Here is a 26,815-nt window from a genome sequence, read left to right as displayed (position 1 = left end):
TTTCTGGAACCTTGACATTATTCCAAAACTCATAACTTTCTTTTGCTTAACGTTACCCTCTCCTCCGCTCAGAGGGGGCCCGTTAGGGGGGTGCTGGGCCCCAGCCTCCGCAACCTCCACAGCGGTGCAAAGACCCAGTGAAGATGGAAGGGCAGCAAGCTGAAAGCGTGGAAGTAGCACAGAAGTTGGAATCTGAGGTTGAATCCGGAAGTTCAGTTTTGGAATTTCACTTATCGTGTGCCAGTTTCCTCATGCTAGTAAAGAACTCTGAAAGACAATAGCTTCTGAGTTTCTTTTATGCAGAAGAGGTTTTTCTGGAACCTTGACAGCTAACATGTCTTTCATGAGCGGCATGGGGTATACGTTTTCGGCGCATATCGCGTTTAGGTTTCTATAGTCAACTATAACACGAAAGAGCCATCTTTCTTTTCTTGTAACATCACCACACGAGGCCTAGTCGGTTGGATAAACCCCCGCTCTAAGTTTTTGTCTATAAATTTACGTAGTTCCCCAATTCTTTTTGGGTCATGGGATAAGCTTTTGGTTTTGGAAGTTTTACCACTGGAAGTATGTCTACTGTGCAGTCAGTAGGCCTATTGGGCAGTCAGTAGGCCTATGGGGAGGTAGAACATCTGATGCTTTCTCGCTAAAGACTTCTCGCAAGTCCCAGTATTTCTTAGGTATCCTCTCTTCCCCTTCTATCCGTTCCGTCATTGCCTCCATCACGTCATGGGGCACAGCCACGGTAGATTCCTCCTTGTTCTCTCTTTTCTCCCCTCTTAGCGTCTTAGAGCGAAAACGTAAGACTCCCGTCTTCCAGTTAATATGGGGGTTCCACTTCCGCAGCCATGACAAGCCTAGTAACAGAGGTTGGTCCATCCCCGGGGCTACTATGAAGTTTAGGACCTCACAATGGTCTCCCATCATCATTTCTATGGGTTCTGTTACAAAATGGGCAGCCCTCCCCCTGCCACAGAGCCATCCAACTGGGCAAAGGCTATGGGCCTACGTAGGGTTCTCAGCTTTAGTTCCATTTTCTCTACTACCTCGGGAATGATGATGCACCTAGTACACCCAGAGTCTAGGAGCGCTAGCATTTCCCCCTTATTACCCGAAGAAGGGACATGCAGTTTGACCGGGATGTTCAAAGGAACCTGTGTCCAACTCACCAGAAGATCTTCATCGGATTCTGACGTGGTTTCGCTGTCATCGGATTCGGTCGACGTTCCATGCTCCTCCCTGATGGGAGTGGCCTTCTTGGCGACGCCTTCTCCCACTTTTGCCGGCTTTCACGCCTTAGCATCTGGTTTCACTGGTTCCTTTCCAGTAGTTTTGCAGTAAGGGGGAGTGACATAATGACACAAACTGCTGTTCTTCCTGTTAGGTTTTGGGTCACAGCTCTAACTTGTGCTGCCTGTGACCAATAATCTTCCCCCCAGTCCATCATATGGTTATTCACTAACGCCAGGAACAGTCCTAGCTCCTTGGCATCTCCATCGAATTTCCAAGATATGGGGGGGATTTTAGGCTTTTTCCTTCCTCTGCGCAGCCTCACTTGGCCAGCGAGTGGCGTACGCCCTCCATCCGACTCCTCTGCCTCTGGGAAGGGGATTTCTGGTTCTGGTTGTTCCAAAATTTCTACGCATTGGGAAATTCCCCCAGTTGCTCCCCTGGTAATTTCTTCATCCTCTTCTCCCTGGAGGACCGAATAGGGGATTCATACCTTTGGCGCGCTGCTTGCCTTACTTTCACCTCACGGTAAAGACGCAATGCCTCGTCCAACTGGAGCTTGTCTCTGATTTCCTGCTCTTCTTTCCAATCTGAAAGTCTAGCTCTCCCCTTTTTCCTTTTAGTCACTCCAGAAGGAAGCACTTCAGGATCTGGTTGCCATCTTTTCTCTTCCAGCTGTAATTATTCCATCCACCGGGCTCTGCAATCCTCCAGTTCAGGGTTAAAACTGACAGAAGAAAATCCTCTGGTCACCTCCCCCACTTCAGCAGCTGGCTGGCTTCCCATCAAAGTTTTTCTGTCGGCCCCCTCGGTATTTTGGTTAAAATCCTGGTTGGTCGACATGCTGTGAGATCCAACTTAATGTCAGGCTGCCTCTGATTATATTTAGGAAAGAATACATCTTGACTTCATTTGCAAATAAAGAAAAGTACTTTTACTAAATGCATCCGGACTGCAGCAGTATAAAGTTGGATCTGAGACAAAATATGGCTAACATTCCATATCCCATCGTTAGTCCCTCCTACCCCAAGAGATCAGGCAGATCTGGTCCAATGCCAGCTCCTTCTCGGCCCCCCGTGGTAATCTTCTTCCGCAGGTCTCTGGCTGTAAATCATCTCAGGAATGCAATGTCCGTTGAAAGCCTAACATTCCTGCTGAATTCAAACCATCAATCTCCCCTCCCCTTGATCTCTTGTCAGACAACACTCTTAAAAAGCCCTCTCTACTTAACCTGAATCCATGAGCTATGTACATTACACATAAAACCCCACTGCAATCTAACTACTGAATATAAAGTGTACAAAAGGATGTGAGGATTGGAGTGGAGGCTGACTGGTAGATCACCACGAACCGATCCAACATGTCTCGGAACACGTCGTTCATGAAGTGCTGGAAAACGGCGGGGGTGTTGGTCAACCCAAACGGCATGACAGTGTATTCGTAGTATCCGTATCGGGTGCCGAATGCCGTCTTCCATTCGTCTCCCTCTCGCATCTGCACCAGGTTTTAGGACCCCGGAGATCAACCTTGGTGAAAATCGTGGCCTCCCACAACCTCTCCAGCAGCACCAGGATGAGCGGCAGGGGGTAGCAATTCCACACCGTAATGGCATTTAGCCAGCGGTAATCGCAGCATAGGCACAAGTCCCCTGTCTTCTTCTTCACGAAGAGGACCGGGGCCGAGAGAGGGGACTTCGAAGGCCGGATAAACCCTTGGGCCAGATTTTTGTCCAGGAAGTCCCTGAGGGCAGCCAACTCAGGCTCCGACATGGAATACAGGCGTCCAACAGGCAGTGGTGCATTGGGCAGAAGGTCCACGGGGCAATCGTAGGGCCGATGCGGGGGTAGTCGGTCCGCCTCCTCGCTGAACACATCGGCAAAGTCCGTCAGCTCAGGAGGCAAGGAGATGGCAGCGGTGTGGACGTTCTGGCCGGCACAGGTGTGGCAGATGTGGTCGACGCACTGCAGACTCGGGAAAGAGATGGCGTTCCGCAACCAGGCCACCTGAGGATCGTGGGTCCGAAGCCAAGCCAACCCAAGGACCAAGGGAAAAATGAAGGTCCGCCGTGACATAAAACTGGATCGCCTCCTCATGGTCCCCAATAGCCAGGCGCAATAGCCAGGTGGCGAATTTAATGGGGCCGGACACCAGTTCTCGCCCATCAATTGTCTCTACCCGCATCAGAGGGTCCACCGGAACCACGGGGACCGCAAACTGGGTCACAAAGACCTGGTCCATAGTTTGTTGTGGCCCCTGAGTCCACCAGCGCATGCGCCTGGAGCCCGTCCGACTGGTTCCCCAACCATACTTGTGTGTCCAGAATCAGATGCCGAGGGGGCCCAGAGTCTACTTCCGCAACGTCCAGTGGGGGCTTAGTACGTGCCCGACCTAGGGTTTCCCTGAGGTCAGGCCTGCTCCGTTTCCCGATTGGTCACGCTGTGATTCGGGTACTGGCGTGCATGCCCCACTTCGCTTTCTGGGGCAAGAAGCGGCGAAGTGGCCGGGCTCCCCACAGTACAGGCACAATCCCCCTTGGCGCCTCCAGTTCCGCTCCTGGGCTGTCAGGCAAGGTCTGGCCGCTCCCAACTCCATGGGCTCTTCCGCAGACATAGACTTCAGAGGATAATTAGAACTGCAGAAAAAACAATTGCTACGCAGGCACAGAATCTGAGGGAAAATTTTTATAAAATGTTTTATAGATGGCATCTAGATCCTAAAAAATTATCGTGTATGTATCCAGATATGCAAGCAAAATGTTGGAGATGTAATTGTGATGACGCTACATATTTTCACATTTGGTGGACTTGTAAGGACATAAAGGCCTTTTGGATAAAAATTTGGTGGATTTTACAAAATGTTTTGAAAAAGAAGATAAAGTTCCTGCCGCAATTTTTCTTGTTGGGAATTATTACGGATTGTACAGTAATTGAGACTAAATTGATTTTAAATCTAATAACTGCAGCAAGATTACTAATAGGACAATATTGGAAGAAAAAAGAAGTACCAACAATAGAAGAATGGATATTGAAAGTTGCCAATTTGGCTGAGATGGCGAAGATATCAGCCTTTTTGAAAGACAATACGCAAGAAAGATACTTAAAGGAATGGAAAAAATGGATTGACTATATTCAACGTAGATATCAGACTAAGAGTTATCAGACTGTTTTTGAATGATTATGATGTATTATTTTTGATTGCTTTTGGGGGAAGTTAGGAATTGATGATTGTAGGGGTATAATTAAGTTGGGACGAAAATTTTTTTAGCATATGTTTGTTTTATTTTTAACTATACCTTGTGCTCGTTCCGGGAAGTCGGGGGGGGAGGGGGGCTGCGAAGGGAGGGGGGAGGAGGGGGGGAAAGGGGGAAAAAAAATTTGTAAAACTTTTTGAATAAAAAAAAAAAAAAACAATTGCTACCAACCTGCTTTCCATTGAGGACTTGTATACTGCACGAGTCAAAAAGAGGGCTGGAAAATATTGACAGACTTCTCACATCTGGACATAAACTGTTTCAACTCCTACCCTCAAAACGACGCTACAGAGTACTGCACACCAGAACTAGACACAAAAACAATTTCTTCCTGAATGCCATCCCTCTGCTAAACAAATAATTCCTTCAACACTGTCAAACTATTACTCATCACTCTGCTAAACAAATAATTCCCTCAACACTGTCAAACTATTACTAAATCTGCACTATTAATCTTCTCATCGTTCCCATCACCCATCTCCTTCCAGTTATGACTGTATGACTGTAACTTTGTTGCTTGTATCCTTACGATCTATATTGATATTATTTCCTGATTGCTTATTTGTACCCTATGACTATCATTAAGTGTTGTACCTTAGAATTCTTGATGAACGTATCTTCTCTTTTATGTACACTGAGAGCATAAGCACCAAGACAAATTCCTTGTGTGTCCCATCACACTTGGCCACTAAAAAATCCAGTCCAATCCCAATCCCAATCCCAATCCCAATCCCAATCCCAATCCCATTCCAATCCAATTCCAATCCATTTCCATTCCATTCCATTCGATCCCCCATCCCCCATCCCATTCCCATTCCCATGCCAGTTGTTTGCTTTGTTTTTTTGTTTTAAAAGCAATGAAAGGTTTCCCAACTGCCTTGCTAACATTCCTCTGTTGCATTCAAACGCTCTTGTGAATTGGGAAATCATAGCATGTTGATAGTTTTATAATTAGGCATTTTTCTCAAAAGTGAAAGAAAGAAGGAGATGAGTTCTATTTATGAAGGGAGAAGTTATGTGAACAGTTATGTGCATCTATATATACCCCAGAAAATGGTAAGTGTTTCAGCTGCCTGCCCAGAAAGTTTGCAGAAAATCAAGGAGAAATGAGTTTTGTTATAGTTTCCTATAAAACAGAGTAGAATTTGACAACTCCCAAAGCAGACAATACAGTGAAATACTCAGATCTTGACAATATTTTAAAGCCATGTAAAAAAAATCTGTGGGATAATGCCACCTCCAGCCTTTCTAGAACTTTTCCTGATTAAAACATAAAAAACTAGTGTGTGAGGTTCTCATCTAGCACTGAACCAGACATATCACTGATTAGGATTTTTCATCTCACAAAAAAACATTTCAAGGATATAACATAAGTACATATGTGTGTACATGCACACAGTCCCAAACATCCAAATCAACAATGGATAATCCAAGAATTTTTTACCTGACAGATCTGTTAAGTAATCCAGTTTTTAGCATTTTACTTTATGCATTCTTTTAGGGTCATAACTGTACCTGATATTCAGCAGTTCATAGAAGGCATGTGAAGGCATCCCAGAACTCCTGGGGAGTTTTCTTGCGCGGCTTTTGCTGCGGCAAGCATCAGGACAGTGGCAGAGGGGTGTCCTGGAACTCATGGGAACTTTTCCTGTGCAGTTTTTGCTGCAGCAGGCATCAGCAGCAGCAGAGAGGTGTCCCCGAACTCCCAGGTTTTCTTGTGCGGCTTTTGCCGCAGCAGGCATCAGTGGTGGCGGCAGCAGCGGAGGAGCATCCCAGAACTCCTGGGGAGTTTTCCTGCATAGCTTTTGCTGCAGCAGGCATCAGCAGCGGCAGCAACGGAGGGGTGTCCCCAAACTCCCAAGGAATTTTGCTGCGGGGCTTTTGCCGCAGCAGGCATCAGGATGGTGGTTGCAGCGAAGGGCATCCCGGAACTCCCAGGAAGTTTTCCTGTGTGACTTCTGCCACGGCAGGTATCAGTGACAGCGGTGGAGGGACATCTTGGAACTCCCGAGGGGTTTTCCCTGCATGGATATATAATATGCGAGAAGTCTTGGGCAAAGTTCTTCCAAAGTTTGGCCATGTCTTCTCCTCCTTCTCAGCCTCATATCACAGAACAAACACGCACAGTCGCACACACCTCATGGCACACACACCTCAGTGTGCGTGTTTGCTCACACACGTTAAGGTCGAGAAGGAGGAGAAGACCTGGCCGAACTTTGGAAGAATTTTGCCCAAGACTTTTCGTATATTCAGGGGTTAGCCTACACCTCTCCCAACAATGAGTTTGGTGGCAATCTAAGGAAACGTCTTCCAACTCTTCAAGATTGATTTTAAGAGTGCCGAGAAGCCGAGAGCAAAAGTAGCAATAGTGAGGACGACAGAGGCGTATGATGTGTCCCTCCGAGATCCCCTCTCAGGTGACAGCCAGGGCTTCGCTGCCGCCTCTTTTCCTCAGAGGTGCAGTGTCTGCCTCCCTTCACATTCCTTGCAGAGGGCCACATACACACACACGCCTCTGTCGCCCCTGCTACTGCTACTTTTGCTCTCAGCTTCTCAGCGTTCTTAAAGTTGATCAGTTTCTGCCTCCCTTATGTGGTGCACATGTGCAGCAGCCCCGGGAAATCCACCCGGCCTCCTGCAGCACTGCCACTGTCGTTGTTCCTCTCAGCCCCAGCGAAGCGGCTGTCTCCCCAAAGGATCACCCACCCACCCACTGACCAGGCTGGGCCTGAAGCAGTGCATCTCCCGTCATGGGATGGATGTGTGACCCAATCTCGGAAGGCAAAGGCATGGGAGACCGCCAGGAAGGCTGCATGGAAGGCAGACAAGCATGGCAGGGCCGCAGGGGAGTAGGCTGCTAGCTCTCTTCCCCATGGCTGGGCAGCCCCAACATGCTTGCCAGCCTTCCCAGAGGTCCCTGTGGTCATGCCTGCTTGCTTGCCTTCCTCCCCCAACACTGCCTCCTTGTTCGGGCTGCTTACCTTCTGTGGTGGCTGGTCCAGAGTCTGGAAAGCAAGCTGACTGTTTTTTTCAGCAGCCCCCAGCCAGCCACAGCTGCTGGGAAGCGGCTTGCAAAGAAGCCTCTGAAAAGGCTTCTTTGCCAGCCGCTTTCTCTGCAGGCCACCGAAAAGTACCGGCAGAAAAAGCTGATGCTGTCATTGCCATATTCTTCACGCATGTGCATCCCATTCGACTTGCAAGGAAATGGATGCGCGTGCATGAAGAACATGGTGGCAACGAACATGGTGGCCAGGGCGAGCAAGAGGCGACCAGGGGACCGGTTCAGAGGCATGACCAGCCAGCCATCGTTACTGGTTCGGTGACATTGGCCAAATTTCCGCCAACGGTTCGCGCAATCCAGTGCAAACCAGTAGCAACCTACCACTGATCCAAGCCTGGCTGCATTTTGCAAAAACCTACATCAAGTCTGACAAAAGCATGTGAGAAAATAGTCTGATGAGACCAAGGTTGAACCTTTTAGCAGTAATTCCAAAAAAGTATGTTTTGCACAAAAACAATACTGTACATCACTAAAATTCACCATATTTACAGTGAAACATAGCGGTGGCAGCATTATGCTTCGGGACTGTTTTCCTTCAGCTGGAACTGGGAGTTTAGTCAACACATGGGGAATTATGAACAGTTCCAAATATTGGTTAATTTTGGCACAAAACCTTCAGTTCTCTGCTAAAATGCTGAAGATGAGGAGGAATGTACCTTTCAAATGACAAAACCCAAAGATACCTCCAAATCAACAAAACAATGGCTTCACCAAAAGAAACCTGAAGTTCTGGATGGTCTCTAGCCAAAGCCAGCACCTGAATCCAATTGAAAATCTATGGGGTGACGAGGAGAGGAGATGCCCTTGCAATCTGACAGATTTGAAGTGCTTTTGCAAAGAAGAGAAGGCAGATTCCCAAAGCAAGATATGCCATGCTGGTAGGCTCCTACCCCAAAAGACAGAAAATCAAGGTGTTCAACAAAGTATTAAAGATGTGCACTCTTATGCAATCACATTATTAAAAATTTTATTTTTATATTTTCAGTTTATATATGTTATATTAAAGGTGGGGAAAATTCTGAAATAATTTATCTTGGTCTGATTTTTTACATCTCAAAAATCTGGCATTTTAACAGGGGTGTGTAGATTTTTATATCCATTGAATACATATATATTCATACTAACTGAAAGTTTGTTATAAAAATCATGCACTGGTTATATATGTGTTAACTACAATTAATTAACCATACTTTAATGTAAGTTTCCTTGCTTGCAAAGTACTATTTATTTTCACTGTTTTGTAAAAAGGTTTATCTAATTGGTTACCATTTGTAACTTCCCCCAGAAATTCAGCTAGCTGAACAAATTTAATGCCATAGGATTGCCCTTAATTTCTTCCTTCTCCTCCTTTTTCTCAGCAGGGAATATCTGTAGTCACACAGCATGGGGGTATCTATATAACTGCAATAAAACCTGCTATTTTCAACTGAATATACACAATATAGAACAAGCAACATCTGTTTCAGAGAGCTATTAGGGATACATCTCATTCATAAAAAAGTACTGTCCTAGCACTCTGCCCAAAATAACCCTTGATCTGCAAATGAATGTTCAAATAAATTTCATTTATATATTCACATTTTCATATTCAGTTAAAGTTACGTTGTAAATTATTATTTTTTAAATAAACATTCTAGGAAAACCAACAGTAAGAAACTATGGTAGTTTATAATTCTTTAACCATACCTGTGCACCATAGATATATTTGTCCAGCATCTTGCTTCCTATTGTTTGGCCTCCGATATCCCATACATGAAGAGTGACATTTATATTTCCTGAAAAAGGGGAAAGAGAAACAAAAAGCTGATGTATAAGCCATAGCTGAGTTACAGAATCAGATATAAATAATCTTTACAATTCAGTATTGAAACACTATACAATATATCTATATCACTAATTTATTTGTCTTGTAAAAGGTTAAGTAAGAAAAGATAAGTAAAAAAAAAGTAAGTTTTTTACGGCACAACACATGGCTGGCTGTAATATATCAAATTTCAAAGAATGCTGAAATTCATTAAGAGGCTTCTCTTGTTTTTTAAGCAGCAGTTGTAACACTGACAAATTGTTTTTACACAGAATGGTAATGCGGATTTGGCTGCCCAGCTAATGTTTTCTAAGCCATGTGACTAAAATAAAATATTGAAATACAAAATGATATTTAAAACATTTTAAATGTTATAACATAAAATATAAAATTTTGCTCAAGATGAAAAACTCTGGTAGTGCTGTCCTGACATATATCTACACAGACGTAAACCCCCATGAAATCAATGTTACTTATTTCCAAAGAAAAGTACAGTGTTGCAGTCTTAGTAATCCAAATTATCAAACACAGAACATCAAAGAACTAGTTAATTAGTTCTAGTTGATACTTGGGAGAAGCTTTTTTTATTTTTATATTTTTTTCCTTTTTTTCTTTTTCTAATACGTAAGTGGATTAAACTATAGAAAAACCTGAAGATTACATCACAACGAACAAAAAAGGAACAACATTTGGTTCAGCCACATCAACCCCCTCTTCGTCACCATCGGGAGATCAAAGGTCGATACAAACGATGCTTCAACAGGAGAAGGACAAAGAAGTCACATTACAAATGATCTGGTAAGGAATCCAAAAGCTAAAAACAGAAATGGAAAATATTGAACAGAAATCAGAAAAAATTGAGCAAAGAACAGAAAAAATTGAGCAAAGAACAGAAAAAACAGATGAAAAGGTGGAGAATATACACTAAATGATGGAAAAAATATCAGGATAGTTGAGGAAAGAGAAGAGCAAAGACAAAAGAAAATTAGACATATCGACAGCAGATTAAATGAGGTTGAACGAGATAAGAGCGGAATATTGGGATAGGAGATGGACAGAGCAGAATTTTATTTTAGATTTCAAAATATAGAAGAGAAGGGAGAAAACTTGACAGAAAAAATGGTGGAAATTTTAGCTGAAGCCTTAGAAATTAGTAAAGAAAAGATGATGGACGGTATGGACGAGACATTTAGAGTACATACAAGATATGCAACAAGGCATAACCTCCCAAGGGAAGTTCATATAAGATTCACCAAAAAGTCGATTAAAGCTCAAATACTATAGGTTGCAAGAGATAAAACATTGAAATATAAAGATAAGGAAATTGTGGTTTTAAAGCAAGTTCCGAGAAGAATGAGAGAGATGAGAAGAGAATATCATTTTTGACCAAAATATTATTGCAGAAAGGTGTGAATTATAGATGGCTGGCACCAGAAGGCTTGGCAACACATGGCAACAACAAAAATACAGGATAGATTCAATAGATAAATCCAGAGAATTCTATGCTAAATACTTTAAAGAGAAAGAAATGGATACAAGTAGAGAAGTCACGTTGGTTGAATTACAAGAAACAGAACTGTTAGCAATGATTGAAAAAGAAGATGCTGTGGGTGGCAAGGTGGAAGTTAAAATACAACGTGAACCAAGATCGACTAGAGCTATAAACCCCAAATATAAAGTATGAATATGGAAGAAAAAAATTGATAACGATAAATATAAATGGGCTTAATTCAGCTACTAAAAGAAGGAAAAGGTTCCACAAATTAGAGAAACTATGGGTCGGACACAACTTCGCAACTAACAACAACAAAAAATCTGATATAATTTGTTTACAAGAAGTACACATTAAAAAGCAACATGAACAATTATTGATACAGCCAGAACTGGGGAAAATATTCACCTCATTGCCACAATGTAAGAAAAGAGGAATAATTGTATATATAAGAGACACAATTGAGGCGAAGTAAGTATATACAGATGAAAATGGTAGAATTTTGATGGTGGAAATAATAGATAATAATATGAAAATACTTTTAATAGCAATATATGCTCCAAATGACAACCAAGAAGTCATCTACAGAAAACTACACACGAAAATAACTGAGCTGGACTATGAAAACATTTGTATGATGGGAGACTTTAATGGCATAGTGATGAAAAATTAGACTACAGAACACAAAAGGCAACGAAACAAAATAGAAAGAATCACGGAAAATAATACGGCTGGTGGATGACCAAAGACAAACCAGATATGGGAATGAAGAAAAGAAAAAAATTATACAAGATTACTATAGAAAATTATACGAGCAAGAGAGTATTTAGAGGAGGAAAGTGTCAAGCGATACTTACAGAAAGCAAATCTACCTCAGATTTCTAAAGACACTGAAATGATGTTAGAAGGAAATATAACAATGATGGAATTAACTGAAGCAATTAAAAAACAAAAAAATGGTAAGGCACCGGATCCAGATGGGTTGCCAGCAGAATACTATAATGAAGAAAGTGAAATACTTGGGCATCCAATTAACTTCAAAGTGTATTGCTGTGAAGGAAGACATTTATTACAAACTGAGAAATCAAATTGAAACAGACTTGGAGAAATGGAAAAATCTGCAATTATCACTAATAGGAAGAATAGTATTAATTAAAATTAGAAACTACCAAGAATTTTGTTTTTGTTCCAAACAATACCGATAAAGTTGGAGAAAAAATATTTTGAGTATTTGAACAAAATGATGTGGAAATATGTATGGCAAGGAAAAAAAGCAAGAATTAAACTTAAACTGCTTCAAGATTCTAGAACTAAAGGCGGGTTTGGCCTACCAAATTGGGAACTATACTATCAAGCGGCGATGTTAACCTGGGTTAAAGAATGGATTTTATTGAGAAATATGAAAATATTAACTCTGGAAGGACATGATTTGCAACTAGGGTGGCACACTTTTGTTTAGTATGGAAAAAATAGGATACATGGGTATTTTCAGAGACATTACATAAGGAATGGTTTTGTTGTGACTCCAGCCCCCGAACCTGGCCCCATGCCCGGAAATGATTTGGAGCCAGGCCTGCTGCCAGAAAGTGACTTGGACAGTGAGGGGGAAGGGCCGTCAGGACTTACCTCGGGAGCACCGGCTTCCCTGGCTCAGCTTCAGGAGCCAGAAGCAGGCCAGGTGGAAGAAATAATGAGGCCTAGGAAGTGCTGAATCATGGAGCCACACCCCACAGGATATAAAAGGTAGCGAGAACTGGTGTGTCTCTTTGTAACAGGCAAATCCACTGGTTGACTAGAGTTGAAGTTTATGACTCACCAGCGTCGTGGAAAATAACGAGGGCTCTTGGCAGATGCTGGCTCTTTTGCCGCCAGAGCTGATAGTGCCAGCTAATTAAGCCATCATTTGGACGGAGGCGGAGGAGGACAGAACAGGTTTGTTAACAACATGGGAAAGAGTGAAAGAAAGACATTATATGAAGATACCAATGTGGCTTTCAACAATAGAAGCTCTGACACATCCAAATATGATTAACATGAAAAATATTGTGAGATATAAGGATATTTTAACAGAGAAGGGAGAACTAAAACAGAAACAAGAACTAGAAAAACAAGGGATTGAGACAAATTGGTATACACGACTGCAAATACAATCAAGATATGATAAAGATTTGAAACAGTATGGTTTTAATTTGGAAAAATCAGAATTGGACGAGATATTGACTGGGAGAGATGAAAAAATGATTAAGAAATTGTAAAATTACTTATTGCAAATTAGATTAGAAGTGGAAGAAGTAAAAGAGACAATGATAACATGGGCAAAAAAATTTGATTATACGATAGAACTAGAGAGATGGCAACAACTACGGGAAAGGAATTATAAATTAATAATGGCAACTGCATATAAAGAAAATTTATATAAAATATTTTATAGATGGCATATGTCACCAGAAAGATTAGCAAAAATGTTTAAGGATAAATCAGCTAAATGTTGGAAATGTTTTCAATTGTCGGGATCTTATTATCATATGTGGTGGACATGTACAGAAGCAAAAAATTATTGTGTTAGAATATAGGCATGTTGTCAGATCCGTCTATCTACCATTCTTTGTAGAAGAAGGGGAGGGATTTCGAGTGTCACATTTAAGTCTTTTCCTATGTATCTTAAGTATCCAATTTCTTGCCTGATCCTCTTTGTATAAACTTTACCCTGATTTATAAGTTGCCTGGTGCCAGGAATCCCTGAAGAAATCTCACACCTCAGAAAAAGGGGGGAACAAGTGGATTGTAAAATGACCCTGAGAAACTCTTTGTATCTGTTTCTCAGAAAGGCTGATACAATTTGTATTCACACCTGCAAATTGGCTGGAATCCACATCAGAAGGTGGACAGGGCTCCCAATTCCCTATATCCTGAGCCGCATGCCTTAGAGGGACCCCAGAGCCTGCTTTGAGTTTGACTTGCTTTCATCCCTTTCAATAAAGGATTCCTTTTGAAATACAAAGTTCTCAAGAGTCCATACTTTCTTGGAAAGGGGGTGAAACTGGTCCTTACACATGGTTAGAAAAAATGTTGCACCAACGTATAGAATTAAAACCAGAGGCATTTTTATTGGGTATATTACCAGAGAAATATAGCAAAGAAGATACATATTTGATTATTCACATAATAATAGCAGCAAGAATTGCACAAAAGTGGAAGACAGAAAAAATCTCATAAGAAGGAGAGATAATAAAGAAGATTTTAGAATGTACAGAAATGAATAGAAATGAATAGAATAGAATAGAAATGAACATTGAGAATAAAAGACAAAGAGGAATCAATGTATTTCAAGACATGGGGAAGATTTTATGTATGGTTAGAAAAGAAATATGAATAAAAGATTACAGAGAAATAAATTACATAAGGTATGAGTAAATGAGAGAGAAGACAAAAAAGAAATTAAAAACCCAGAAGACACCTGTGTAAATGGAAAAGGGAAAGGGGGGAGAGAAAGAAAATGTTGTTATATGAATGTACATTTATGATGATGCGTGTAAATTTAGTAAAATGAAAAAGTAATTGAAAATAAAGTAAAAATCAGGATTGCTCAAATACCACTTTGGAAAATACTAAACTGAAAATCAATACAATAGAGAGAGTATGGAGAGGGATAGAGGAAAATAAGAGAGGAAGGAGAGAGAGGGAAAGAAAAAAGGGGAAAGGAGAGGAAGAAAGAGAGGGGAAACAAGAGTAGGAGAGGTTAGAAGGGAGGAAGAAGGGAGATGTGGGGGAAAGGAAGGGGAAGCAGAGAAGGAGAAGGAGAGGAAGAAAGAAGAAAATAGAAGAGTAGATAGAAGAAGGGAGGGAAAAGAAAGAGAGGAGAGGGAGAAGAAGGATTGTTGTAAAACAAGGGAGATGAAATGGTAGAAGAACAATCCCGAATATACCTAAATTGTTTAGGATAAAGATGTATTAGTATAAAAGCTAAAAGAAAATATGTATGTTAGATAAGAAATTGTACAGTTAAGATATGTTTATGAGAAAAAAATTTTAAAAAAATTTAAAAGGTGTGGCAGCGCTGATTGTGCGCTACAGCTGACCCTGGCCTGGCACGAAGGGAATCGCTGCCAATAGCAGCAAAATGGGAGCTGCTAAATTGCCGGTTTGGGTTGGCCATTGGTGGAATAGCCTCCAAAATTAAGTGCTAAACTGTCCTAGTATTTCATGGCGCCATGGTAATCGTAGAATCGCGGCAGAGATGAGAGTGCCTAAAAACAGACCTGTGGTTAAGGCGCCGGCGGCGCTGCCAGCAAGGCTGGGCTAGCCAGCATGGACTTAATGCTCTAGAATGGTCCAGGAATGGTATATAATAGACTAAAGATCAAAAAACGGAGAAACCTGAGTCCTAATGATAGTCCAGGAATTGACTGATATCAGCAATCGCCATGTGTGTCTCTTGTCAGGCTGACTGAGTCGGAACTGGGCCTGAAAGAAGAGGGCAAGGAGGTGTGGCCGAAAAACTATGACTCAGTCTCTGGGCAGATCCAACTGTAGCAACATTCCTGGAGAATCTTTTTTCACTTTTCTCCATTTTTTCCTGTTGAAGCATTTTTAACAATGAAAAATAAAAGCTTTTTTATATTAAGAGAAAAAAAGTTGCACAGAAACTTTTCTTTGGAATTTCACCATTATCTGTTGGTAAGTATTTACACCTGATCAAACAACATGATCCCCTTAACACACTTAAATGTATTATTTTCTCAATTGTTTTTGAAAATTAGCTTAAGCTGAAATTAGTGAAGTTTAATTTTGGCTGCCTTTTATAGTAGTTAAAAATCAACTATGCCACAGAATCTTCAGATTCTCATTCTTCTCCCTCCCTTCCTCCCTCTCTATTTCAAATTTGGAATAGCATTACCAGAAGCATTTGAATATCTTTCTGTCATTTTGGAACTGTTCCAGGCACAAAATATGCCCATTACTAGCTTCCAAGTAGTGGTGTTTGCACACCACTACTGTTTGTACACTGAACAACTTAATACAAATAAGTGGAATTTAAACAAAGTAGTATTTTTCCCCATTATACTGATCTACAGCAGTCCACTCCCCTTAAAAGCCCCAATCAGGCACATATTTCAATAGCAATATAGTCTTGTTGTTGAATGTATCACCCTCAAAGGAGAGTAAAGGAGGTTTTTGTCACATGAAGAAAATGACTTTTGAGACTGAATTGTATCTAACACAATTGCATAACAAAACTTACTAATATAAAAAACAGTGATCTCATTTCATTCACCTTTGCAAATTTTCAAAAAATAAGACATTTATTTGAACTATCCAATATTATTTGTATAATAAACTTCTCATTTTGATGTTAATATTTTAATTAAGCTCATATTTGTTTCTAATTGCAGCTGCATCTTTAGTGGAACTAACAAAAAAGACAGTTCACAATAAGCAATTTGGCTTGTTAATCTTTCTATAAAATTGCTGCAAGGAAACAATTTAGTCCTTCAAGAGGGTGGTCAGACAAATGATCCTACATTTCTAGTTGCAGAAGAAAATGGGTTAATTTTAATATTGCTAAATGCCTATTTAAAAAGATAGGTGGGGCTGGTATACAAAATCATCAATATTTCAACCATGTCTCTAAGTAAATATATTACCTTACAATATTTCTAATGTAAGGCATGCAGACATTCATGCCAATGGGTCTTTGCAAACAACATTTTCCCATGGGTAGCAGACAAATAAATGCTAAATAAATGAATCTGTGAAAATGACTCCAAAGAGACATTAATGGCTTGGATAACTGCATGACACACAATCTTTTTTGATTGTGGCTTTTCCCCATCTCCAAATTTATAAAAAAAGACAGAATATGTATGTACATTTTCTTCAGGTATGCTTTTTTATATTTTTTTTATCAGAAGCTGATTACTTATTTGGGACATAATAGCAATAATTGACACAAATGTTTTGGCTTCCAAAATTAAGCCCCAGATACAAGTAAAAGCCGTTGAAGTATAACATAAAATTAAATATTTTAATAACTTACATTTTAAAAAAATTTACGATTAAAGTTTGCAGTGAACTATTTTAATATCTATTTTTTAAAAGTTGCTGGAACTTTCATTTTGTTGTACTACATAGCAAATAACATTCAACCAAGCGGGAAGCTGACTTTATCAAGAATGCAGGGCAAATATCCAAAAGTTTTTGGTCACTACCCATAGTAGGATTCAATAACCCTCTAAAAATATACTAAGTATGCTAGTTAATCTTAGTTAAGTTCTGTATCATCAAGACAGAATTAAAACCACTTTTGTTCATTTCTTTTGTTGAAGACTTTTAAACCCCTCACAGTAAAATCCTGTTTACTGGGTTATATCTGCAATTTTCCTTCAAGTATTTTAAATAACTTTTAATGAGTTATATTTGTAAAACCTCTGAGTATCAGCAACATTATTTTAAGCCCAGAAATCTGAACTATGAATATATCTGGGATATACTGCACTACAGGTATACACTAATGCTACAACATACAATTATTTTAAACAAAAAAAATTCAGTTAATTTGGATATATTGTCCAATCTGGTGTTACTGTTTAATACTAAATATTAAAAGACATACTCAATTTAAAATAGATTACTTTAGATAAAATTATTTCTTTACTTTCTAATGTGCGTAATTTTCCATGTTATATCTTAGCAGTCTTACAGCAAATCCTGTCTGATCTCAGGAGCTAAAAGGTCAATCTAGCTGGCATTCATGGGGAAACTTGGAGAATGGCTGTCCAAAAAGGCAGTAACACTGCCAAGAAATTGCATGAATGTAGTTGTTAGCAGCTGCTTTTATTTTGCTTTACGTAATTTGATTTATTAAGTTTAATTAAATATAACAGCTAAATTATTTTATGAAATATTTAAATAATATATACATATACGCAAATTTACATTCCAATCCTAAATACGAGAATACTAGTTCAGAGATCCTTTTTTGCACAGCATTTGACCATGAAGTGTATGTTATGTAATGTATCTCCTATTTGCAGAAAATAATTTGATTCAGTCAATTTTGCTAATTCTCCCTTTCACTAGTAATTTCTTATCTTTTTACGCTTTTTACTTTTAGCCAAGGCAAAATCTACTCAATAAGCAGCAGCTCCAGGAATGAAATAAAAATCATTCTATCCTATCCCAACAGAGCCAAAAAGCTAATTCCAAGACCTACCCTTGAAACAAATTTAGCCAAATTCCTTTCTATTTAATCTCTCTAGAAAAATCTCAACATTGCCAATTTCTTATCTATGTATCGCTTGGTGTGTTGCAAAGCCCTCAAAGAATTCCTAAACAACAGAATGTCAGGCCGCAGCAGCAGTTTGAATTTCACTTTGAAATTAATTGTGTGATTTCTCTCCATATTACCCCTGCCAAAAAATAAAAACCAGCAACCATCTAGAATTGTTGGAGAAAGATAGAAGCAAAGGAAATTTTCTTCTCCTTGCTGAATGCCTGTATTCTAAGTTTTTTTTCTATAATTTGCTTTGATGTAAAATCACTGGTTTCTCGTTTTGTTTTACTGTTTCATTGTCTTTTGCCTAAGTATACATATATTTTACTACTTCCATTCCTTCTTTTCTATATTTTATGTAGATGGTGCTCCTCCATACTTTATGTGGATTGTGTGCATTTGGAGAGGGGGCAAGTTCCAAATGCATTCACCACTAAAAGAAGTTGGAGAAGCTTTTCTTAATTTGAGGGTAGATTAGCTTCTTAAATAAATCTAATTTCAAACAAATTAAATAATGCATAAATGTGCTCTTTTGAACCTATGTTTGAATTGTGTTTTATTCACTAAATTCAATAATATCAACAACAAAAAAACACCACCCACCAGCTACCAAATATAAACTGAATTCAACCCAATGAGCAGAGATTAAAGTGAAGAAAACAGAAAACATTTATAGAATAGAAAAATAGAATCATAATAAATAGAATAGAAAAATAGAATGTCCTATTGTTTCCTTTCATTATATGTGCTTGTATATAATGTTGCAACAAAAAAATCAACATTTATGATAAAATAATAAACTCAAACAAGACTCAAAATATGGAGCTGACATTAAATACACCATAATTCTAAATAAATAGCTGACACATTTTTCCATACAGTACATTTTAAACTGAACCATAAACATTGATGCTTGCATAGCTGTAAAGCTGACTATCAATCTATCAATATGACTATCGAAGAATATTTGTGAAATATTCTAGAGAAATAATAACTGAATATCTACCAGTTACACTTACAGAGTTTAAGAGAAAAACAAATCTAGTAACTGAAAATGAAATGCTTTTTCATTTCCTAGTTGTGAAATGGCCTGCAATGTTTCAAACACATGAAAATTCACTTTTCCATTTTATGTTATATACATGAGAACATAAACATTTTTGGGGGTGGTAGGCCATAAATAGATTCATTGCAATGGTATTGAATTCTGTTTGAATGGTTATTTCTCTATGAACAGAATAGACTAATCAAAGGATATTAACCTTGTTCTTCTATTAGTATAAAGTCATAATATTTATAGAGGTATTAGCAAATGAAAATTCTACCTTACATACAAGATAGACTTTTCATTTGCTAGTACCTCTATAAATATTATGAATATACAGGTAGTCCTCAATTTACAACATTCCTTTAGTGACCATTTGAAGTTACAACGGCACTGAAAAAAGTTTCTTGTGACCATTTTTCACACTTATGACCATTATATCCTCGAAGTCATATGATTCAGATGCTTGACAACTGGTTCGTATTTATGATGGCTGTAGTGTCCCAGGATCATGTGATCATCTTTTGTGACCTTCTGACAAATGGAAAAGACAGATTCACTTAACAACGATGTTACTAATTTACATCTGCAGTGATTCACTTAACAAATGTGGCAAGAAAAGTCATAAAATGGGGCAAAACTCACTTCACAAATTTCTCACTTAGCAACATAAATTTTGGGCTCAGTTTTTGTCGTAAATCGAGGATTATCTGTACTTTGAGAACACGGGTGTCAAGCTTGGCACGTCACGTTGTCGTCACCTGACGTATTGTGATGTTTTTCCCTTCACGGAGCCGGGTGGGTGTGGTCTGCATGTGATGCATCCAACCCACAGGCCGCCAGTTTGACATCCCTGTTTTACAAGAACAAGGCTAATATCCTTTGATTAGTCCCTGTTTTAGAAGAACAAGGCTAATATACTTTGATTAGTCTATTCTGTTCACAGAGAAATAATCATTCAAACATAGAATTCAATGCAATGATATTCTTGGCCTACCCAAAAAAATCTGAACTAGGTCCCAGCATTAATTTGGGTAATTATTTATTTAAACCTGAACAAACTTGTACATCTGATAGTTTTTTTTGGGGGGGAAACCTAAAATATTTTCAAGACTTAATTTCTGATGTTTTAATTTAATTTATTGTTCAGAAGAGACCATCTTCATTTTACTAAGGTGAGAAAAGTACAAGCCTATGCATTATTAATTCAGCTGTGCTTTGTTTGTTTTATACTAACACCCACAATAATAATAGCAAGCTGTCGAAGTGCTATCCCGGTGCCTGGAAGCCGTACGGGTCTGGATGGGGAGAAACAGACTCAAGCTCAATCCCTCCAAGACGGAGTGGCTGTGGATGCCGGCACCCTGGTATCCACAGCCACTGTTGGGGGTGAATCATTGGCCCCAACAGAAAGGGTGCGCAACTTGGGCGTTCTCCTGGATGGACGGCTGTCATTTGAAGACCATTTGGCGGCTGTCTCCAGAAGAGCTTTTTACCAGGTCCGCCTGGTTCGCCAGTTGCGCCCCTTCCTTGACCGGGATGCCTTATGCACGGTCACTCACGCTCTTGTCACTTCTCGTCTGGATTATTTCAATGCTCTCTATATGGGGCTACCCCTGAAGTGCACTCGGAGGCTTCAGTTAGTTCAGAATGCAGCTGCGCGGGTGATTGAGGGAGCCACACGTTGCTCCCGTGTAACACCGCTCCTGCGCAGTCTGCACTGGCTACCTGTGGTCTTTCGGGTGCGCTTCAAGGTGTTGGTTACCACCTTTAAAGCGCTCCATGGCTTAGGGTCCGGGTACTTACGGGACCGCCTGCTGTTACCTTATGCCTCCCACCGACCCGTATGCTCACACAGAGAGGGTCTTCTCAGGGTGCCGTCCGCCAAGCAATGTCGGCTGGCGGCCCCCAGGGGAAGGGCCTTCTCTGTCAGAGCACCTACCCTCTGGAACGAACTTACCCCCTGGTTTGCGTCAATTACCTGACCTTCGGACCTTTCGCCGTGAATTGAAAACGCACTTGTTTATCCAAGTGGGACTGGCTTAATTTTTAAACTTTTTGAATTTTAATAATTTTAATTGGGGTATTTTTATGAATTTTATGGGTCAAATTTGACGGTTTTAAATTTTCGGCCATTTATAGAATATGTTATTTTAACTTTTGTCTTAATTTGTATATTGTACTGTTTTTATTCTGGCTGTACACCACCCTGAGTCCTTCGGGAGAAGGGCGGTATAAAAATCTAAATAATAAATAAATAATAAATAAATAAGATTTTCACGTGAGATTGCAAGGAAATTTTTTTTCATTTCAGTTTGTTAACGCATTATAAACTACATCAACTACAGTTTTACGCTTTCAAAGTAAATTACAAATGGACTTCTTTCCCATTGCCAAATTTTTCAGAAACAACCTTTTAAGATTTTGCCCACCTTTCTGAATTAATTCTTTACATTTTCCTTGTAGCATGTAGCATCTAAAATAGTTCCTTTGCACCATGAAATTGGTTATTTGAATGTTCAAAATTGTATTTTCATGACTGTCTGGAGTTTATTAAATACCAGCAATTTCATATAACCTAGCATAAGAAACCCTTCACATATCAGAATCTAATGCGTCCAAAAGGGTTAAGTTCTACTTTTCCTGAATTTACATATTCATGCTCCAAATCAAAGATATAGTAATCTCAAATAGTATGTGCAAAATATAAAATAGTGCAACAATACAAACTTATTTAGCAATGAACCTTCTTAGCGGAATAATAGAATCATAGGGCTGGAAGAGACCTTGGGAGATTTTCTAGTCCAACTCCCAGCCCAGGGTCCTTATTCCATCAAAGTTTTGTTCACATTCCTAAAGTATTAAATTTTCTTATGCTCTCCTGAACACTTTACTCTTACTCCTGTTTTTATATAGTGTATTCTAATTTCATCTTACCTGGGAGTGTTATTCTTTTCAAAAAGAAGTCAAGTCCTACGGTTTGCTTGTATTGCTTTCCAAAAGTATCGTGTACAAAACGAGTAGCTAAGGAGGTCTAGAAAGAAAATTATATCTAATTCAGAAGCAATGAACAAAAAATCTAAATTTAAGCTCTATTATTTCTAATATTTTATTTCTTTTACTTGCAGTAATAATAAAGCAATTTTGTAATACTGCAAAAACTTTACCCATCATCACAGTTCTTAGGATCACATCAAATATTAACTAGTCAATTAACTAAATACTAACAATAAATAAAAAATATTGCAATTCGGAACATTACACAAAGGAATTGCCACCTCCTGAAGCTCTGGCTAGTCAACTGAAATATACTGGGTAAGTGGAATAAGGAAGAAAGGGGAATGCATACCTGTTCTTCATTCTTTTAAACACTGCCTGTGAAACATGAAAGAAAGCAATGAATGCCATTGCTGAAAAGAGGTTAGATCACTTTCAGCAACAGTATCCCAACAATCCTTCTCACCATTCTTTCTTTTAAAAAAAGAAACTCCCTGAAAACATGGAGTTGGACTAAATTTGAACTGTATCTCATTTTCAGGTCAAAAGGTATTTATTTTAGATTTTTTTAAATCTAAAAAATCCCACCTTTATTATTATTATTATAAATTGAAAGCAGTGAACATACCTAATATTCCTTATATTTTCCCCGTAATAACAACCCTGTGAGGTAAATTGGATTGAGAGAGAGGAACTGGGCCCAAGTCACCCATGTGTTTTCCATGCCTAAAGTGGGACTAGAACTCCTAGCATTCTGGTTTCTAGACTAGTGCCTTCAATACTAGACTGAACTAGCTCTAGACTAAAGTTCCTAAAACAATGAATCACACCGACATTTCTATTTCTGCCCTTCATTTAAATAACTGACCTACAATCACTGTCTTTTCGCATAGTTTTCTTCAGGCTTCTTTTTGTCTTCAGAGTTTTACCTCCCCACAGTAAAATATTTCCAAATGTATCTATTTTGAATTTGTACTCAAAATATATGTACACATGTAAGTTGTTCGATATATATATATATCCACAAATAAAGCCATGCATACCACACATAAAAAAATTATCTGATGTATTATTACAAAACCAAATTGCATTATCAGTTAGCAGGCCATTATTTCCTGCTATAATTTCAAATACATATTTTTTTTCCAATTTGCATATACAGGTACTTAATGATCAAAATGGAGGGGAAGTTTACAAGTAATAACATATCCTGAATTGCACCCAAGCTAAGGAATATACCATTAGTAATTACTTACTCTTCATTTTTCTATCATTAGAAAAGGAGTTCAGACTTTCTTGTTCAGTAAAGTTTTGAGTTTTACTAATAAAAATTTATTTCTCGGTAGACCTCTGCTCAGACTAGCTGGGAGAGCTCAATTTATTTTATTTATTTATTTAATTAGATTTTTATACTGCCCTTCTCCCGAAGGACTCAGCCAGATAAAATAAACAACAATACAAGATAAAATACTATTTAAAAAACTTATTCAATTTGGCCCTAATTTAAAATAAAATTTAAAACAATAAAACCCATTAAAATTAGAATTATATAAAATCTAAAATCCTAAGCTAGTCCTGCACGAATGAACAAATATGTTTTCAGCTCGCGGCGAAAGGTTCGAAGGTCAGGAAGTTGGAGAAGTCCTGTGGGAAATTCATTCCAGAGGGTAGGAGCCCCCACAGAGAAGGCCCTTCCCCTTCAATGTTGATGGCATGAGCTAAGGTCACCCTTGCTAGAATGAGCAAATAGGAAGGAGGGCAGGTGGGTCATAGCAGATATGAAGAAAGCGAACCAAATCAACACAACAAACTTCCAATCAAACTTGGAAAGCTGCACTGTATGATCAAAAACACCACATAGAAACAGCTGAAAAAACAACTGTGGATACCAAAGGTCAGAACATACTGGACAGACACTGAAGTTTCACAAACAGATCTGGAGCTGACGATGTAAACAGACAAGGGTAAAGACACTTACTTATTCATTGAAAGTGAAATACTGAAAGAATTCCTAGGTTTACAAGGACATTTCCAATCAAAATATGAGGAGGAGGAGGAGGGGAGGGGAGGGAGGGAGGGAGGGAGGGAGGGAGGAAGGAAGGAAGGAAGGAAGGAAGGAAGGAAGGAAGGAAGGAAGGAAGGAAAGAGAGAGAGTTTGGTATTTTAGAAATTCACCAAGTATCAACCCATATTTTATTCTTAAAACAAAAATACAAAAATCTGACAATAATATTCAAGTTTACTGGCAAATAAATTTTCAAAAGTGAAAGATATATACTGGAATAACAAATACTGAAAGTCACATTATCACTAATACTAAAAATATTAATACAAATTTTGTAAAGATGTTAAAGGAGCTATACATTCTGAAAACCTGCAAAAGAAAAAAAAATCAAATATCATCTGAACAAACTGAATTGCCCATAGTTATTTTTAATGGATGCTCAAAACTTGAATACTTGAGATTTCACAATCAAAAGTTGAATATATTTTTAAGGCATTAACAATACTGCTGCAATCCAGATGTACCTAGTAAAAGTACTTTTCTTTGTTTTCAAATGAAGTCAAGGTGTATTCTATCCTAGATATAATCAGAGGCAGCCTGACAGTAAGTTGAATCACACAGCATGTCGACCAACCAGGATTTTAGCCAAAATACTGAGGGGGTCGACAGGAAAAATTTGATGGGAATGCCAAGGAGCTAGAACTGTTCCTGGCGATAGTGAATGACCACATGATAGACTGGGGGGAGAATTATTGGTCACAGGCGGCACAAGTTAGAGCTGTGACCCGCAACTTGAACGGAAGAGCAGCTGCATGGTTTGTGTCACTATATACCAACCGGTACAGGAGGGGGTGTATGGTTCGCACGGAAAGTAGAAGCATTTTACAGTCTAACTACTGAATATAAATTGTACAAAAAATATGTGAGGATTGGAGTGGAGGCTGACAAATGGAAAATTTCCAGACCCTGATGAGTTAGCAGCCAAATCCTATTTGGATATTCTTATACTAGAATTTTTGACATTAAGCCATGCACTATATCAGGAAAATTGTCTTCCCTTATCCTGGCACTGTTCTAATTCCCAAACCAGGTAAAAAGGCCTGTTAGAAGTTTCTTCTTACATACCCATCTCTTTTAATCTTGATAATCAATTATTTACTAAACTTTTATAATTTATATAATTACATATTTAAATTATATCATTTATAATTTAAACCAGTCATATTAGTTATAGGGAAAATTATTCATTCTGAACAATCATGTTTTACTCCAAAAAGAAGTACCTAGTCCTATCAGAAAATTGCTAAGTATTATTCATTTTTTATAAAATCAACATCTTCCTTTTCAATAAGTTGATTAGGTATTTTTTAAGCTTTTGATTGTGTGGAGAGACTGTTTTCTTTATTGAAAAAATATGGGTTTCTTGCGGAGAGAGGGCGGTAAAGCATGGGAAATGTTTTAAGACACTCATCCTGGAACTGCTGTCTTCACATGCACGGGCTTCACGTCCTCAAAGCATAGCAACACCCAGCAGAGGTCTGCAGATTCCTGATTGCTAGCTGATCAGCACAGAGGTCTAGCCCACAAGCATGGCAAAAATGCCACCAGTGGATGAATCACTAAGCTTCCTCCTTGATGAGAAACCCATCAGGGCTTCTCACAGCCAAGCGCATAGGTTATTTGGAAGACACTCACGCATGGTCTGGGCCCTAATCTAACTGGGCTCTCCCCACTTGCTGGGTATTTTTGGCTTTGCAAAACTTTTTGTTGCTTGTCTGCCTCCTTTTTGGACCCAGGTGAGTGGCAGGCCTCCCCAAACCTCCCTCATCCAAGAGACCTTGTGCTCCATTTTATGACAATGTACAGTTATTTAATGACTGCATGAGAAAGAGCAGGAATAAGATAGTTATACTTAATCAAGGCCATCTTGCTTAACTACCATCACAACTTACAAACATAATGGGCAGGTTCCATTACAGTCATAGGTCCAGGACTACCTGTAGTCAAGTGCTGTTATTGAAACATTTAATGAAAAAATTTAACTGATATCTCAGATTCTCAAATTTTTTATTGCACCTGGAAAGATTATAAAAATCATGTGAATAACTTCTATTTATACGTTAAATATTATATAACCTATCACTGAATGTTGGGATATATTATTCTGTTGTTTCTTGCTGCCTTACAGAATGTCAATGAGAAAAAAAAATGAAAAATAAAAACATGGAAAGTAGGAAGTATGAACCAATGAAGGAAATATGACCTTAAAATAATAAAATATGAAATGAAGTACCATATTTTTCAGACTATAAGATGCACCGGAGTATAAGACGCACCAAGATTTCGAAGAGATAAACAAGAAAAAAAGGCTTTGCCCTCCCCAGCCCCCATGAGTGCTCTGCAGGCCTCCCAAGCCCTCTGCACGCCTTGTTTTTGCAAAAATGGGGCCTGCAAAGCATTCCTGGGGGCTGGGGAGGGCAAAAACGCCCCCGTTTTTGCGAAAACCAGGCCTGCTTTTGGCCTCCCAAACCACCCGCGCATCGCGTTTTTGCCCTCCCCAGACCCCAGGAACACTCTGCAGGCCTCTCAAACCCTCTGCACCCCCCATTTTTGCGAAAAACAGGACGTGCGGGCCGGGTTTCAGGAGGCCAAAAATAG

General features: G+C 39.1%; 1 protein-coding gene across 2 annotated transcripts in view; it reads right to left on the bottom strand.

The window, feature by feature from the left end:
- Positions 1-26,815, bottom strand: part of RAB28 (RAB28, member RAS oncogene family) — a 319,728-nt gene that overhangs the window by 275,249 nt on the left and 17,664 nt on the right. For both annotated transcript variants that reach the window (XM_058192160.1, XM_058192159.1), the window contains exons 2-3: positions 22,093-22,189; positions 9,228-9,316 (exon numbers count right to left, since the gene is read on the bottom strand). In XM_058192160.1, the coding sequence (XP_058048143.1) occupies positions 9,228-9,316; positions 22,093-22,189 (186 nt within the window). The remainder of the gene's footprint in view (positions 1-9,227; positions 9,317-22,092; positions 22,190-26,815) is intronic.

The sequence above is a fragment of the Ahaetulla prasina genome, chromosome 8, assembly GCF_028640845.1.
Source record: "Ahaetulla prasina isolate Xishuangbanna chromosome 8, ASM2864084v1, whole genome shotgun sequence".
Lineage (NCBI taxonomy): Eukaryota > Metazoa > Chordata > Lepidosauria > Squamata > Colubridae > Ahaetulla > Ahaetulla prasina.
The sequence above is the reverse complement of the archived record's forward strand: the minus strand, read 5'-3'. Positions and strand labels throughout refer to the sequence as shown.